Source organism: Ranitomeya imitator, chromosome 3 (assembly GCF_032444005.1).
Source record: "Ranitomeya imitator isolate aRanImi1 chromosome 3, aRanImi1.pri, whole genome shotgun sequence".
NCBI lineage: Eukaryota > Metazoa > Chordata > Amphibia > Anura > Dendrobatidae > Ranitomeya > Ranitomeya imitator.
The window spans coordinates 26,925,468-26,940,939 of NC_091284.1; the positions used below are offsets into that span (position 1 = coordinate 26,925,468).

At 44.0% G+C, this 15,472-nt stretch overlaps 1 protein-coding gene across 2 annotated transcripts in view; it reads right to left on the reverse strand.

Annotated features, from left to right (window-relative positions):
• Nucleotides 1-992: 992 nt before the first annotated feature.
• The window catches only part of LOC138672543 (oocyte zinc finger protein XlCOF8.4-like), a 31,609-nt gene continuing 17,129 nt past the window's right edge, over nucleotides 993-15,472 (reverse strand). For both annotated transcript variants that reach the window (XM_069760615.1, XM_069760616.1), the window contains exons 6-7: nucleotides 6,949-7,000; nucleotides 993-1,721 (exon numbers count right to left, since the gene is read on the reverse strand). In XM_069760615.1, coding sequence (XP_069616716.1) covers nucleotides 1,123-1,721; nucleotides 6,949-7,000 — 651 coding nt within the window. In that variant the 3' untranslated portion in view covers nucleotides 993-1,122. The remainder of the gene's footprint in view (nucleotides 1,722-6,948; nucleotides 7,001-15,472) is intronic.

Below are 15,472 nucleotides of genomic sequence, written 5' to 3' on the forward strand. Positions count from 1 at the left end.
AAGATCTGGGATCAAGTCTCCCAAGATATTTGGAACAATTTCCTGTTGAGATCCTCCGTAACTTGTGTTCAAGTGACCAAGAAGAAGTGATGGAGGCGACAGGCGGTCACCAGATACTGAAGATGGAGGTAAAGGATGGCCACCAAATATTGCTGTGACTTAGATTTTTCTTTTGTTCATTCACTTTGCATTTTGTTAGTTGCTTAAAATGAACTTTTAACCCTTGTTAAACTCATTTTACTTGTATAACACTAACACAACAAGTCTTTTTCTGGGATTATTATATTTTTTAAAATCTTGCTTATGCACCTTTTTTGCAGATTTAGCCATTTTATTTTCCTTACTTGGCTTCTTGACTTGTGGGACATGTGTGGAACATTGGACACCCAATCGTTCCCTGCTCAATACATGACATGACAAGTGTAAGTGATCTTCGCTCTTTATTTAACTGCACATGCGTCAAACGTTTACAGTGCGCATGCGCAATCCAAGCCCCGATATCAGGCAGGCTCAAATATGATGTAGATCAGGACGATGCAGAAACGCTTCGGATATTTACATTTGACCTTATCCTATGTTGTCTAGAATTATTCAGTAGCAATTTTAAGATTCCCCATATTTTTTAGAATTTCTACACATTGGTTGACCAGAAATTGCCAACCAATCTAGATTACGAAGACAGCAGCCGCAGAGATTTTAATCACAGATGAGCTAGTTACATACAGAAGGAACTTTGAGCTTGTCAAGTGTTATGTAAAGAAAGGTAGTGAAGAGGGAGGGAAAGTAACTAGATATGAGGTGTGGTGGGCGACGAATAACGCAGCTTGAGTTGCATTGGCCGGAGATGGATTGTACTAAGGAGGTATAGATGGAGGTTCAAGCATATTGTATAGGAGTTGTAGTAGAGGGATGACTGCAGAACGTCCCAAAAAAGGAATATTTTAAGATGAGCAAACGGCAAAGAGAAGGAATATGGTGTCCAAAGACATCAATGTGTTGTATTAGTTTTATTTCCACATATTACAAATTTGTTTAATGTTTTTGGGAAATTCCCAGAAAACCACACGAAGCAGCAAGTCCTACAATGTAGCTCCACCCCTGCCATATTTCGGCAATATAACTTTACATTGGTTTGTCTTTCAAGTGAGTTCTTCGATGTACAAGAAGACCCGATTTCTGACTAAAACATTTCCCACATAGCAAACACGAGTACGGCTTCTCCCCTGTGTGGACTCTGAGATGATCTGCAAGTCCCGATTTACGGTTAAAACATTTCCCACATTCTGTACATGAAAACGGCTTCAATCCAGTGTGATTTGTCAGATGTTTCATAAGACTCGATTTGTGATTATAACTCCTGCTACATTCGGAACAAGAAAATGGCTTCACCCCTGCATGAGTTCTCTGATGACCTATAAGATAAGCTTTTCTATTAAAAGTTTTACCACATTCCAGGCATGAAAACGGCTTCACTCCTGTGTGCTTTTTCTGATGCTCCACAAAACTTGAATTTTTACTAAAACATTTCCCACATTCTGAGCATAAGAACGGCTTTTCATTTCTATGAGTTTTCTCGTGCATGGCAAGATGAGATTTATTTTTAAAATGTTCTCCACATTCAGAACATGCAAAAATTCTGTCAATCAGGAACTGATAATACTCCAGTTCATAAAAGGGAGATATAAGGACTGGTCCCTGGGAGCCACTCATCAAGTCTTCATCTGAAAAAAAAAAATCAGAATTTTTCAGGAACAAAACTACTGATTTTTCATTTTTTAGGTAAGAAATCCAAACAGTGAGCAACATGCAGTCAAGTCATATCAGAATACAGTCCAAAACTATCGAGCTAGTTCCATAGGTTGGAGGTTGCTACCCTATAAGTAAAGGCCTGGGTTGCCATCTTCAATAGGTGGGATTAGTAAAATAGATTTTTGACTTAGGCTACTTTTACACTTCCGTCTTTTGTCCTCCGTTGCAATCCTTCGTTATGGGCAAAAAACGGATCCTGCAAATGTGCTTGCAGGATGCGTTTTTTGCCCATACACTTGTATTAGCAACAGATCGCGACGGATGGGCACACGTTGCATCCGTCGTGCGACGGATCCGTTGTGTTTTGGCAGACGCGACGCACAAAAAAAGTTCAATGTAACGTTTTTTTGGCGACATGTCCGCCATTTTCGACCGCGTATGCACGGCTGAAACTCCGCCCCTCCTCCCCGGACTGCAGAATGGGCAGAGGATGCGTTGAAAAACTGCATCCGCTGCCCACGTCTTGCAGTTATTTCACAACATCCGTCGGTACGTCGGCCCGATGTATTGCGACGGGCCCGTACCGACGGAAGTGTGAAAGTAGCCTTATATACAAGGAAAAAGGGGGCCACATCCCAGGAAAAGGTGAGGTGAAGGAACACATGAAAAACAATGCCGGATTAAGGATAGAGGTGGCATTTACATCTGGTCCTCTTTAAGGCTAAAGGTACAAGGAACACTAGTGATTGATTTTGCCAAGTGACAACTGCAGTCCATAAACCTGAAGGCAACTCATTGTGTTTCTTTCAGACTGCATTCAAAGCCAGGACCCAAGTAATACAAAGCAAAACGCTATAATGATACTAAAACCTTATATACTATGGTTTGCGATGAAGGCTTCTAAGACGTGGTTTGGAAAGCAGCCCTCGGAAGATGGTGTTGAGTATCTTCTCCCAGAACTTGTTTTTGGAGGCTAAACGGGTTGGTTGAGGTTGCGGCATACTGGCAATCTCTGTTTGTTTTTTCAAAAGATGTTTTAGCCCTTTAGCAGAGGACTGTGATGATCAGCAGGTGCACTATGTCCTAAATTTTGGATGGAATTTTAGCTTTTTAGAAGACGGGGGTACATATGGCCAGATGGGTAGTTTTGTACTTATTTGGAGTGGTTAAGAAGAAGTCTGATGACCAGTTGCGAATCGGAAACCTGAATTGTTTTTTACTCTTAGTTTGTTTGATTCCTAGGGGTTCAAGTCTGTCACACAATGAATATGGGGCCAATTTTAGGTGCATTTTCCAAGATGATTTTCATTATATATGAACCCGCCCAGCCAGCACTGATCAAGAGAAGATCTTGTGTGTCCCCGACTGGAATATGGTGCTTGACCAATTAAGGGTATTCCTATCTGCTCCTAGTCCTGATAGAACATGGTATGTGTTCACCACATGCTCTTCTGCCTTCACACTCCTTTGAGTGAGTAAGACAGGACCATTCTTTGTGCACCACCCTAATTAAGCCTTAATCCTCGGCATGAAATAAATACATTGCTGGACCATATTACATTGGTAATACCCAATGTCCGAGTTTTCAAAAGCTTTGACGACCATAATATGATGACCAATGTGGTTCCACGCAGTGTAGATTTTCCTATGGTAACGTTTGTCGCCCCCTCAGGTATTATCATCCTCCATGTATAAAATTATATAATTTGGTTATACAATTTTGCATATAAATATTATTTGCATTTTATAAATTTCTTTTTGTATATTGTGCTTGTGTTTCAGCTTGGATCTGGTCCCGGGGCATCAGGACAAGACACTACATGTGGGGCATCTAAGGCGGTGGTTGGGTAAGTAGAGCTATCAGTTGGCATAAAGTACTGAGATCACTGAAATCCATGGGGTAAAACAAGAGCTTTTGAAATTCTGCTATATGTATATTTTTGCAGACGTGGTAGACCTAGTGTACCGCAAGTGATATCACGGTTATGTCGAAGCTGACCGCTATTTACAGAGTGTTGTCAGAATCTGTTTCCAGGTCTGATCTCCTGGGTTGGACATATGTGTGTCATTTGCTGTGGTGTCTTCAAATGGTGATGTAACGATACGATTGCAGAGTTACTTATTTTGGTGAACAAGTTAATTTTGACTTACGACGGTGATGTAATAATGTAAGGGTCTTGACGTCTAAAATATTGGTGAAACTTTTCCCATTCATGTCTGAGAGCTTTGGCAGCTCGACACCACGGTTGGCCTCATTTTCTCCCTTTAATCTCTCTCTCTCTACCAGAATCACAACTTGATGATTACACCATCTCCTAAAAGGTATGACGTGGTGACTGCTATCCCCCCGATAAAGTCATGAGAGGAACTGCGGGGTGTGCTGAAAGATGCTAGGTATTAAATATGGGTCAACTGTTGGGATGGCAGCTGTCCTCACCGCTATAAGGCTGCTTATGCTCACCGCTTTAAGGCATCTATGCTCACCACTATAAGGCAGCTATGCTCACCGTTATAAGACAGCTATCCTCACCACTATAAAGGCAGCTATGCTCACCGCTATAAGGCAGCTATGCTCACCGCTATAAGACAGCTATGCTCACCATTATAAGGCAACTATCCTCACCGCTATAAGGCAGCTATGCTCACCGCTAAGGCCTCTGTGCTCACCACTATAAGGCAGCTATGCTCACCGCTAAGGCCGCTGTGCTCACCACTATAAGGCCGCTATGCTCACTGCTATAAGGCAGCTATGCTCACCACTATAAGGCAGCTATGCTTACCACTATAAGGCAGCTATGCTCACCATTATAAGGCAGCTATGCTCACCACAATAAGACAGCTATGCTCACCGCTATAAGACAGCTATGCTCACCACTATAAGACAGCTATGCTCATCGCTATAAGACAGCTATGCTCACCGCTATATGACAGCTATGCTCACCACTATAAGACAGCTATGCTCATCGCTATAAGACAGCTATGCTCATCGCTATAAGACAGCTATGCTCACCATTATAAGGCAACTATCCTCACCGCTATAAGGCAGCTATGCTCACCACTATAAGGCCGCTGTGCTCACTGCTATAAGGCAGCTATGCTCACCACTATAAGGCAGCTATGCTTACCACTATAAGGCAGCTATGCTCACCATTATAAGGCAGCTATGCTCACCGCTATATGACAGCTATGCTCACCACTATAAGACAGCTATGATCATCGCTATAAGACAGGTATGCTCACCGCTATAAGAGAGCTATGCTCACTGCTATAAGACAGCTATGCTCACCGCTATAAGGCCGCTATCCTCACCTCTATAAGGCAGCTATGCTCACCGCTATGCTCACCATTTTAAGGCAGCTATGCTCACCGCTATAAGACAGCTATGCTCACCATTATAAGGCAGCTATGCTCACCATTATAAGGCAGCTATGCTCACCATTATAAGGCAGCTATGCTCACCATTATAAGGCAGCTATGCTCACCATTATAAGGCAGCTATGCTCACCATTATAAGGCAGCTATGCTCACCATTATAAGGCAGCTATGCTCACCACTAGAAGGCCGCTATGCTCACCATTATAAGGCAGCTATGCTCACCATTATAAGGCAGCTATGCTCACCATTATAAGGCAGCTATGCTCACCATTATAAGGCAGCTATGCTCACCATTATAAGGCCGCTATGCTCACCATTATAAGGCAGCTATGCTCACCGCCATAAGACAGCTATGCTCACTGCTATAAGACAGCTATGCTCACCGCTATAAGACAGCTATGCTTACCGCTATAAGACAGTAATGCTCACCGCTAGAAAGGCAGCTATGCTCACCAGTATACTATAATTGACAATATTGGATATACAAGTTAACTATGCCCACCACTGTAAGGCAGCTATGCTCACCAGTAAACCATCAATGACTTTATTGGATATGCTGTACATTACTTGATGTACTGTGCTGAACATCGAGTATATCCTTTGGGTCTTCACAAGGTCTTATATCATATATTTAGTTCCGTCTTGACTGACAATATGGCTCAGAAAAAGTATCGTGCAAAGACTTTATGTGACCCAGCTTGATTTAATGGAGTTTGCTGTGCTTTTCCAGGTTTAGGAGCTCGGCCATTCTTAGGGTACCTTCACACTGAGCAACTTTTGAACGATAACGATAGCGATCCGTGACGTTGCAGCGTCCTGGATAGCGATATCGTTGTGTTTGACACGCAGCAGCGATTAGGATCCCGCTGTGACATCGCTGGTCGGAGCTAGAAGGCCAGAACTTTATTTCGTCGCTGGATCACCCGCTGACATCGCTGAATCGGCGTGTGTGACGCCGATCCAACGATGTCTTCACTAGTAACCAGGGTAAACATCGGGTTACTAAGCGCAGGGCCGCGCTTAGTAACCCGATATTTACCCTGGTTACCATTGTAAATGTAAAAAAACCCAAAACACTACATACTTACATTCCGGTGTCTGTAGCGTCCCCCGGCATCAGCTTCCCTGCACTGTGTCAGCGCCGGCCGGCCGTAAAACAGAGCACAGCGGTGACGTCACCGCTCTGCTTTACGGCCGGCGCTGACACAGTGCAGGGAAGCTGACGCCGGGGGACGCGACAGACACCGGAATGTAAGTATGTAGTGTTTTTTTTTTTTAACATTTACAATGGTAACCAGGGTAAACATCGGGTTACTAAGCGCGGCCCTGCGCTTAGTAACCCGATGTTTACCCTGGTTACCCGGGGACTTCGGCATCGTTGGTCGCTGGAGAGCTGTCTGTGTGACAGCTCTCCACCGACCACACAACGACTAAACAGCGACGCTGCAGCGATCGGCATCGTTGTCTATATCGCTGCAGCGTCGCTTAATGTGACGGTACCTTTAACCATTAAGTGAAAAGAGGTACAACTTTCCAATAGATTGTGTTTGAATTCCTCACAAAGACCTCTGCTTGCTATCAGTGAACTTCTACGAGGGCCAAATTACGTTCTTAGGAAGTTTTATTAGAGTGGCGCTGTTTGTAATAATGTTATTCGTTAGGAAAACATTTTTTAGACTTCCTATCAAAAAAAGAAGTAAATAATTGTCAAGTAATATTCCTCTTAACCTTATAATAAATGTTGATATCAACTGATTCAACTCAATTGAGGAGAAATTCCATTGCGATATACATAAAACACCAGATCAATTGATAGGATCTTACCTTTCACAGATACGACCTTTTCAAGGTCACTCGTCATTTCACCGTAACTTTTCTGAAAGGTTCACACAAAGGAAATGCGGGGAAAAAAAAACACAAAAAAGAGAGTCCTAATTATTTTATATCCAGGTAAAAGGTCAGTACCCCTAGAAGTTGTTAACCATTTTTTTTCTAATGGTAGAGAGATCTCTTCAAATGGTGGACCGCCAGCATCGACATTCACCCATTTATTGTACACAATAATCGAAATGGCCCAGCCTATTTTGACCTTAATGACCTGGCCGTTTTTTGCAATTCTGACCAGTGTCCCTTTATGAGGTAATAACTCAGGAATGCTTCAACAGATCCTAGCGGTTCTGAGATTGTTTTTTCGTGACATATTGGACTTCATGCTAGTGGTAAATTTAGGTTGATAATTTTTGCGTTTACTTGTGAAAAAAATGAAAATTTGGCTAAAAATTTGGAAAATTTCGCAATTTTCAAATTTTGAATTTTTATTCTGTTAAACAAGAGAGAGTTATGTGACACAAAATAGTTAATAAATAACATTATCCACATGTCTACTTTATATCGGTACAATTTCGGAAACAAAATTTTTTTTTTGCTAGGAAGTTATAAGGGTTAAAATTTGACCAGTGATTTCACATTTTTACAACGAAATTTCCAAAACCATTTTTTTTTAGGGACCACCTCACATTTGAAGTCCGTTTGAGAGGTCTATATGGCTGAAAATACCCAAAAGTGACACCATTCTAAAAACTGCACCCCTCAAGGTGCTCAAAACCACATTCAAGAAGTTTATTAACCCTTCAGGTGCTTCACAGCAGCAGAAGCAACATGGAAGGAAAAAATGAACATTTAACTTTTTAGTCACAAAAATTATCTTTTAGCAACAATTTTTTTTTATTTTTCCAAGGGTAAAAAGAGAAACTGGATGATAAAAGTTATTGTACAATTTGTCCTGAGTACGCCGAAACCCCATACGTGGGGGGGAACGACTGTTTGGGTGCACGACAGGGCTTGGAAGGGAAGGAGCGCCATTTGACTTTTTCAATTAAAAATTGGCTCCAATCTTTAGTGGACACAATGTCGCGTTTGGAGAGCCCCTGTGTGCCTAAACATTGGAGCTCCCCCACAAGTGACCCCATTTTGGAAACTAGACGCCCCAAGGAACTTATCTAGATGCATAGTGAGAACTTTAAACCCTCAGGTGCTTCACAAATTGATCCGTAAAAATGAAAAAGTACTTTTTTTTTTCACAAAACATTTCTTTTAGCCTCAATTTTTTCATTTTCACATGGGCAACAGGATAAAATGGATACTAAAATGCGTTGGGCAATTTCTCCTGAGTACACCGATACCTCATATGTGGTCACAAACCACTGTTTGGGCACACGGCAAGGTTCGGAAGGGAAGGAGCGCCATTTGACTTTTGAATTAAAAATTAGCTCCAATCGTTAGCGGACACCATGTCGCGTTTGGAGAGCCCCTGTGTACCTAAAGATTGGAACTCCCCCACAAGTGACCCCATTTTAGAAACTAGACCCCCCAAGGAGCGTATCTAGATGCATAGTGAGCACTTTGAACCCCCAAGTGCTTCACAAATTGATCCGCAAAAATGAAAAAGTACTTTTTTTTTTTTCACAAAAAATTTATTTTAGCCTCAATTTGTTCTTTTCCACATGGGCAACAGGATAAAATGGATCCTAAAATTTGTTGGGCTATTTCTCCTGAGTACACCGATACCTCATATGTTGGGGTAAACCACTCTTTGGGCACACGGCAGGGCTCGGAAGGGAAGGAGTGCCATTTGACTTTTTGAATGGAAAATTAGCTCCAATCGTTAGCGGACACCATGTCGCGTTTGGAGAGCCCCTGTGTGCCTAAACATTGGAGCTTCCCCACATGTGACCCCATTTTGGAAACTAGACCTCCCATGGAACTAATCTAGATGTGTGGTGACCACTTTAATCCCCCAAGTGCTTCACAGAAGTTTATAACGCAGAGCCGTGAAAATAAAAAATAATTTTTCTTTCCTCAAAAATTATGTTTTAGCAAGCAATTTTTTATTTTCGCAAGGATAACAGGAGACATTGGACCCCAATAGTTGTTTCCCAGTTTGTCCTGAGTATGCTGGTACCCCATATGTGGGGGTAAACCACTGTTTGGGCGAACGTCGGGGCTCGGAAGGGAGGGAGCACCATTTGACTTTTTGAACGCAAGATTGGCTGGAATCAATGGTGGCGCCATGTTGCGTTTGGAGACCCCTGATGTGCCTAAACAGTGGAAACCTGAAAAAAGTACAATTTCTGATAGACCAGAATTAATATCAATAGAAAAAAACAAAAAACAACTAATCTAAACAATAACTTTATTTCAAAACCATTGGATTAAAACAAGCACGACACCCCAACCCCTTATGATAGGAGTGGGTTTATAAAAGCCCGGTTTGGTGAGAGAAGGGCAAAGGTAAAGGGAGCAAAAAATGGGATAAAAAATCCTATGTATCCCTAGCATATGTCCCCTGCCTATCTGCGGAGGTTTGCACCCTCTTGGACGCAATATGGCGCCCCCGCTCCTCGTCGACTGGCCCTAAATGCCCTACAACCGGGCACAGCATTCATCTCTGATGTGACTTAAACACACGGAAGTCTAATTTCCCATATGCCTCCTGAGGAACCACATCATGGGGGGGAAACGCGTAGAGGCGAAACTTGACCGCAGATAAGTGGATCGGGTTTTTTAATTTTATTATTTGTAAATTTGACCAATCATAGACGCTTTATTGACATATATTGAACATGAGTGCTCTTTGGGATACTAAGTTTCGGCTTCAACACTGAGGCTAGTGTATCTTTGCTTATCTGTATTTCCTCAGATGGTGGGGGTGTTATGTTTAGCAGTCACCCTGTTTGAAGTATTTTAGAACTTTGAAAAAATACCCTGCATATTTCAGCTATTGGTATTGGGTATATCATTTTTTGTAAGACTATTAGAATAAAAATATCTTTACTCATGTACATTTGCCTAGGTGGTAGAGGTGGTATATTCATCCACCATCCTATATAAAAATCGTCTTTGCAGCAAGATACTTAATATAGTGTTGTTGATATCAGCTTGTGTGTTGTTGTGTGTATTTTTTATGGTCTGTCCGAAGCTAGAAGGGTTCAGAGTTATGGGTCACCGTTTTAGCCCCTCAGGCACCCCCTGTGTATAGGATCCACCTACGTTTGTAGGGACACAGTGAGGGACAACAGGGGCAGCCGCCGAGGAGCGGGGGCGCCATTTGCGTTCAAGAGGGTGCCAACCTCCGCTGACAGGCAGGGTCTCTTGGTTAGGGACTCCCTAGGGCGTACTAGCCTTAGCTATCAGCAGAGTACTATAGGTTGTAGGGCTCTGTACGGTCAGACCAGCCCGGCTGGGCTTGCACGTTGGTGATTTATTACCTGGTATTTGGTGTGTGTGTCCTGTTGGTATATTTTATCAGACATCATCACATTAAGGGACTTGTAGGGCAGTTAGGGCCAGTCGACGAGGAGCGGGGGCGCCATATTGCGTCCAAGAGGGTGCCAACCTCCGCAGATAGGCAGGGAACATATGCTAGGGATACATAGGATTTTTTATCCCATGTTTTGCTCCCTTTACCCTTGCCCTTCTCTCACCAAACCGGGCTTTTATAAACCCACTCCTATCATAAGGGGTTGGGGTGTCGTGCTTGTTTTAATCCAATGGTTTTGAAATAAAGTTATTGTTTAGATTAGTTGTTTTTTGTTTTTTTCTAAACAGTGGAAACCCCTCAATACTAACTCCAACATTAACCCCAACACACCCCTAGCCCTAATCCCAACTCTAGCCATAACCCTAATCACAACCCTAACCCCAACACACCCCTAACCACAACCCTAACCCCAACACACCTAACCCTAATCCCAACCCTAACCCTAATCCTAAAACTAATCCCAACCCTAACCCTAATCCCAACTCTAACCCCAACACACCCCTAACCCTATCTTTTACCCTAACCACAAGCCTAATCTTAACCCTATTTCCAACCCTAGCCCTAATTCCAACCCTAACCCTAAGGCTATGTGCCCACGTTGCGGATTCGTGTGAGATGTTTCTGCACCATTTTTGAAAAATCCGCAGGTAAAAAGCACTGTGTTTCACCTGCGGATTTACCGCGGATTTCCAGTGTTTTTTGTGCTGATTTCACCTGCGGATTCCTATTGAGGAACAGGTGCAAAACGCTGCAGAATCCGCATTAAGAATTGACATGCTGTGGAAAATACAATGCAGCGTTTCCGCGCGGTATTTTCCGCACCATGGGCACAGCGGATTTGGTTTTCCATAGGTTTACTGTTGTGAATTCTGTTGTCGAACTCCCTCCTGTGGTCGTGAATGGTACTTCGGCGAGTTCTGTCTATGGGCTCCCTCTGGTGGCTATGAGTGAAGCTGCTGCTTCTGAGGTTCCTTACACAGGTGACGTGGTTTATCCTTTGGTTGGCTTCTCTATTTAACTCCACTCAGATCGTTACTCCATGCCAGCTGTCAATGTTTTAGCATTGGTTCAGTTCGCTCCTGGATCTGCCTGGTGACCTGTCTTCTCCTGCAGAAGCTAAGTTCCTTATTGTTATTTTTGCTCATTGTTTCTTTGTCCAGCTGGTTATCCTGATTTTGTCTTGCTAGCTGGAAGCTCTGGGATGCAGAGTGGCCCCCCCCCCGCACCGTGAATCGGTGCGGAGGTCTTTTTTGCACACTCTGCGTGGTCTTTTGTAGGTTTTTGTGCTGACCGCAAAGATTCCTTTCCTATCCTCTGTCTATTTAGTAAGTCTGGCCTCTCTTTGCTGAAACCTATTTCATTTCTGCGTTTGTGACTTTCATCTTTTCTCACAGTCATTATATGTGGGGGGCTGCCTATTCCTTTGGGGAATTTCTCTGAGGCAAGGTAGGCTTTATTTTCTATCTCTAGGGCTAGCTAGCTCTGAGGCTGTGACGAGGCGCCTAGGGAGCGTCAGGAGCGCTCCACGGCTATTTTTAGTGTGTGTGATAGGATTAGGGCTTGCGGTCAGCAGAGCTCCCACATCCCGGAGCTCGTCCTGTATGAGTTTAACTATCAGGTCATTCCTGGTGCTCCTAACCACCAGGTCATAACAGTACAGCTGGCCCAAAGTATTAATGCATCTCAATAGAGGGATAAGAGGACTTCTGAGACCATTTTTTTTTCTTTGCACTGTGTTTTGTCTTTCTTTTCCCCTAGACCTTTGGGTGGTTCAGGACACAGGTGTAGAGATGGACATTCAGGGTCTATCCTCTTGTGTGGATCATCTCACTGCAAGGGTACAAAACATTCAAGATTTTGTGGTTCAGAATCCTATGTTAGAGCCTAGAATTCCTATTCCTGATTTATTTTCTGGGGATAGATCTAGATTCTTGAATTTCAAAAATAATTGTAAACTGTTTCTAGCTTTGAAACCCTGCTCTTCTGGTGACCCCGTTCAACAAGTAAAAATCATAATTTCTTTGTTGCGTGGTGACCCTCAAGACTGGGCATTTTCCCTTGCGCCAGGAGATCCTGCATTGCGAGATGTAGATGCGTTTTTTCTGGCGCTTGGATTGCTTTATGATGAACCAAATTCAGTGGATCAGGCAGAGAAAATCTTGCTGGCTTTGTGTCAGGGTCAAGATGAAGCGGAGGTGTACTGTCAGAAGTTTAGAAAGTGGTCTGTGCTTACTCAGTGGAATGAATGTGCCCTGGTGGCAATTTTCAGAAAGGGTCTTTCTGAAGCCCTTAAGGATGTCATGGTGGGATTTCCCATGCCTGCTGGTCTGAATGAGTCTATGTCCTTGGCCATTCAGATCGATCGGCGCATGCGTGAGCGCAAAGCTGTGCACCATCTGGCGGTATTCTCTGAGCATAGGCCTGAGCCTATGCAATGTGATAGGACTTTGACTAGAGCTGAACGGCAAGAACACAGACGTCGGAATGGGCTGTGTTTTTACTGTGGTGGTTCCACTCATGCTATCTCCGATTGTCCTAAGCGCACTAAGCGTTTCGCTAGGTCTGCCACCATTGGTACGGTACAGTCGAAATTTCTTTTGTCCATTACTCTGATTTGCTCTTTGTCATCCTATTCTGTTATGACATTTGTGGATTCAGGCGCTGCCCTGAATTTGATGGACTTGGAGTTTGCCAGGCGCTGTGGTTTTTTCTTGGAGCCCTTGCAGTATCCTATTCCATTGAGAGGAATTGATGCTATGCCTTTGGCCAAGAATAAGCCTCAGTACTGGACTCAATTGACCATGTGCATGGCTCCTGCACATCAGGAGGATATTCGCTTTTTGGTGTTGCATAATGTGGTCGTTTTGGGGTTGCCATGGCTACAGGTCCATAATCCAGTATTGGATTGGAAATCTATGTCTGTGTCCAGCTGGGGTTGTCAGGGGGTACATGGTGATGTTCCATTGCTGTCAATTTTGCCTTCCACTCCTTCTGAAGTCCCTGAGCTTTTATCAGATTACCTGAATGTATTTGAAGAGCCCAAATCTGGTGCCCTACCTCCTCATAGGGATTGCGACCGTGCTATTAATTTGATTCCTGGTAGTAAGTTTCCTAAGGGCCGTCTGTTTAATTTATCTGTGCCAGAGCACGCCGCTATGCGGAGTTATATAAAGGAACCTCAGAAGCAGCAGCTTCACTCATAGCCACCAGAGGGAGCCCATAGACAGAACTCGCCGAAGTACCATTCACGACCACAGGAAGGAGTTCGACAACAGAATTCACAACAGTTTACATGGTACTGTAAACCTGATGGAAAACTGCTACGAATCCGCAGCGGCCAATCCGCTGCAGATCCGCAGCCAAATCCGCACCGTGTGCACATAGCCTAATTCTAACCCTAACCCTAGTTCTAACCCTAATTCTAATCCTAGCCCTAACCCTAGCCCTAGTTCTAACCATAACCCTAGTGGAAAAATAAAAGTAAATATATTTTCTTTATTTTATTATTGTCCCTACCTATGGGGGTGATAAAGGAAGGGGTTCATTTACTATTTTTCTTTATTTTGATCACTGTGATAAAACCAATCACAGTGATCAAAATGTACCTGGAATGAACCTGCCGGCCGGGCGATTTAGCAGGCGAACTGCGCATGCGCCCACCATTTTGGAAGATGGTGTCGCCCATGGAGAAGACGGACGGACCCCGGGAGGCTAGGTAAGTATGAGGGGGTGGGATCGGAGCACGGGGGTCATTGGAGCACGGGGGTGGGATCGGAGCATGGGGGGTGGGATTGGAGCACGGGGGGTGGGATCGGAGCACGGGGGGTGGGATCGGAGCACGGAGGTGAGCGGAGCACAGGATGGAGGACTGGGGAGGAGATCGGTGGCCGGGCAGATCAGAGTTTCCAGCCATGGCCGATGATATTGCAGCATTGGCCATGGCTGGATTGTAATATTTCACCACTTTTCATAGGTGAAATATTACAAATCGCTCTGATTGGCTGTTGAAAGTGAAACAGCCAATCAGAGCGATTGTAGCCACGGGCTGATTTACCACTCCCCCTGTCCCTGCAGATCAGGTGAAATTGGAGTTAACCCTTTCACCCGATCTGCAGGGACGTGATCCCTCCTTGACGCCACATAGGCGTCACAGGTCGGATTGGCCCCGACTTTCATGACGCCTACGTGGCGTCACAGGTCGGGAAGGGGTTAAATCCACGTTGAAGAGGACATCTGTGAGTATTAATACCAGTTCTTAGATCAGCAACATGACCGCCTTTACAATAAAGAAGCCTTAGGTCATGTGCGTCCTCAGTACCAATCAATGGCCCGCTTCACTCTGTCAACATTGCTGGAGCAGCACCGGCACAAGAGCTGAGTACAGCCTGTTTTTATTTTCCATGGGGAAGTATGTTAATTTAGAAGGGGTTGTCTAAGTAGTGGACAACTACTTTAAAGGGACTCTGTCACCTGAATTTGCCTTGTGCCTTGTGCAGGCATGTACTACGGAGGACAGAGAATGAACTTCAATCCAATATTGCAGCCAGCATGCAGCCAGCGGGTAAGGAAAGGGTGAATCAAACACCCGAAAACCCCGCCCCTATGGCTGAAAATTGTTCCCTCCAAATTCATGTGCAGAGTCCCTTTAATCGCTGCTGGAGAGGAGTGGTCTTCTATTGTGACTTTATATAAAAAACTACTTACTATATTTCGACATGGCTTCTTGAGACAAATTAAAGCGGTTATTAAATTTGTCACTTACATATAAATTTTTTCTCTTAGCTTATGACGGTCAGTCTCTTGACATTTTTAATACACTCCTGACTGAACACTGCACCCACCAGCATATGGCGGTTTTAAGCAACGGTTGATCCTACTTGCCCATATGGTTGTTGGGTGTTCCAGGACCAGGGACTTCTTCCCAGTACCTACTGCTAGGGGTGCCCTAGCTCGCCCTGTTCCCTGGATTACTTCTGATGGTGTAGGTGCTGGGACCATATACCTTGTCTTAGCTCCTGAATCTGCCCT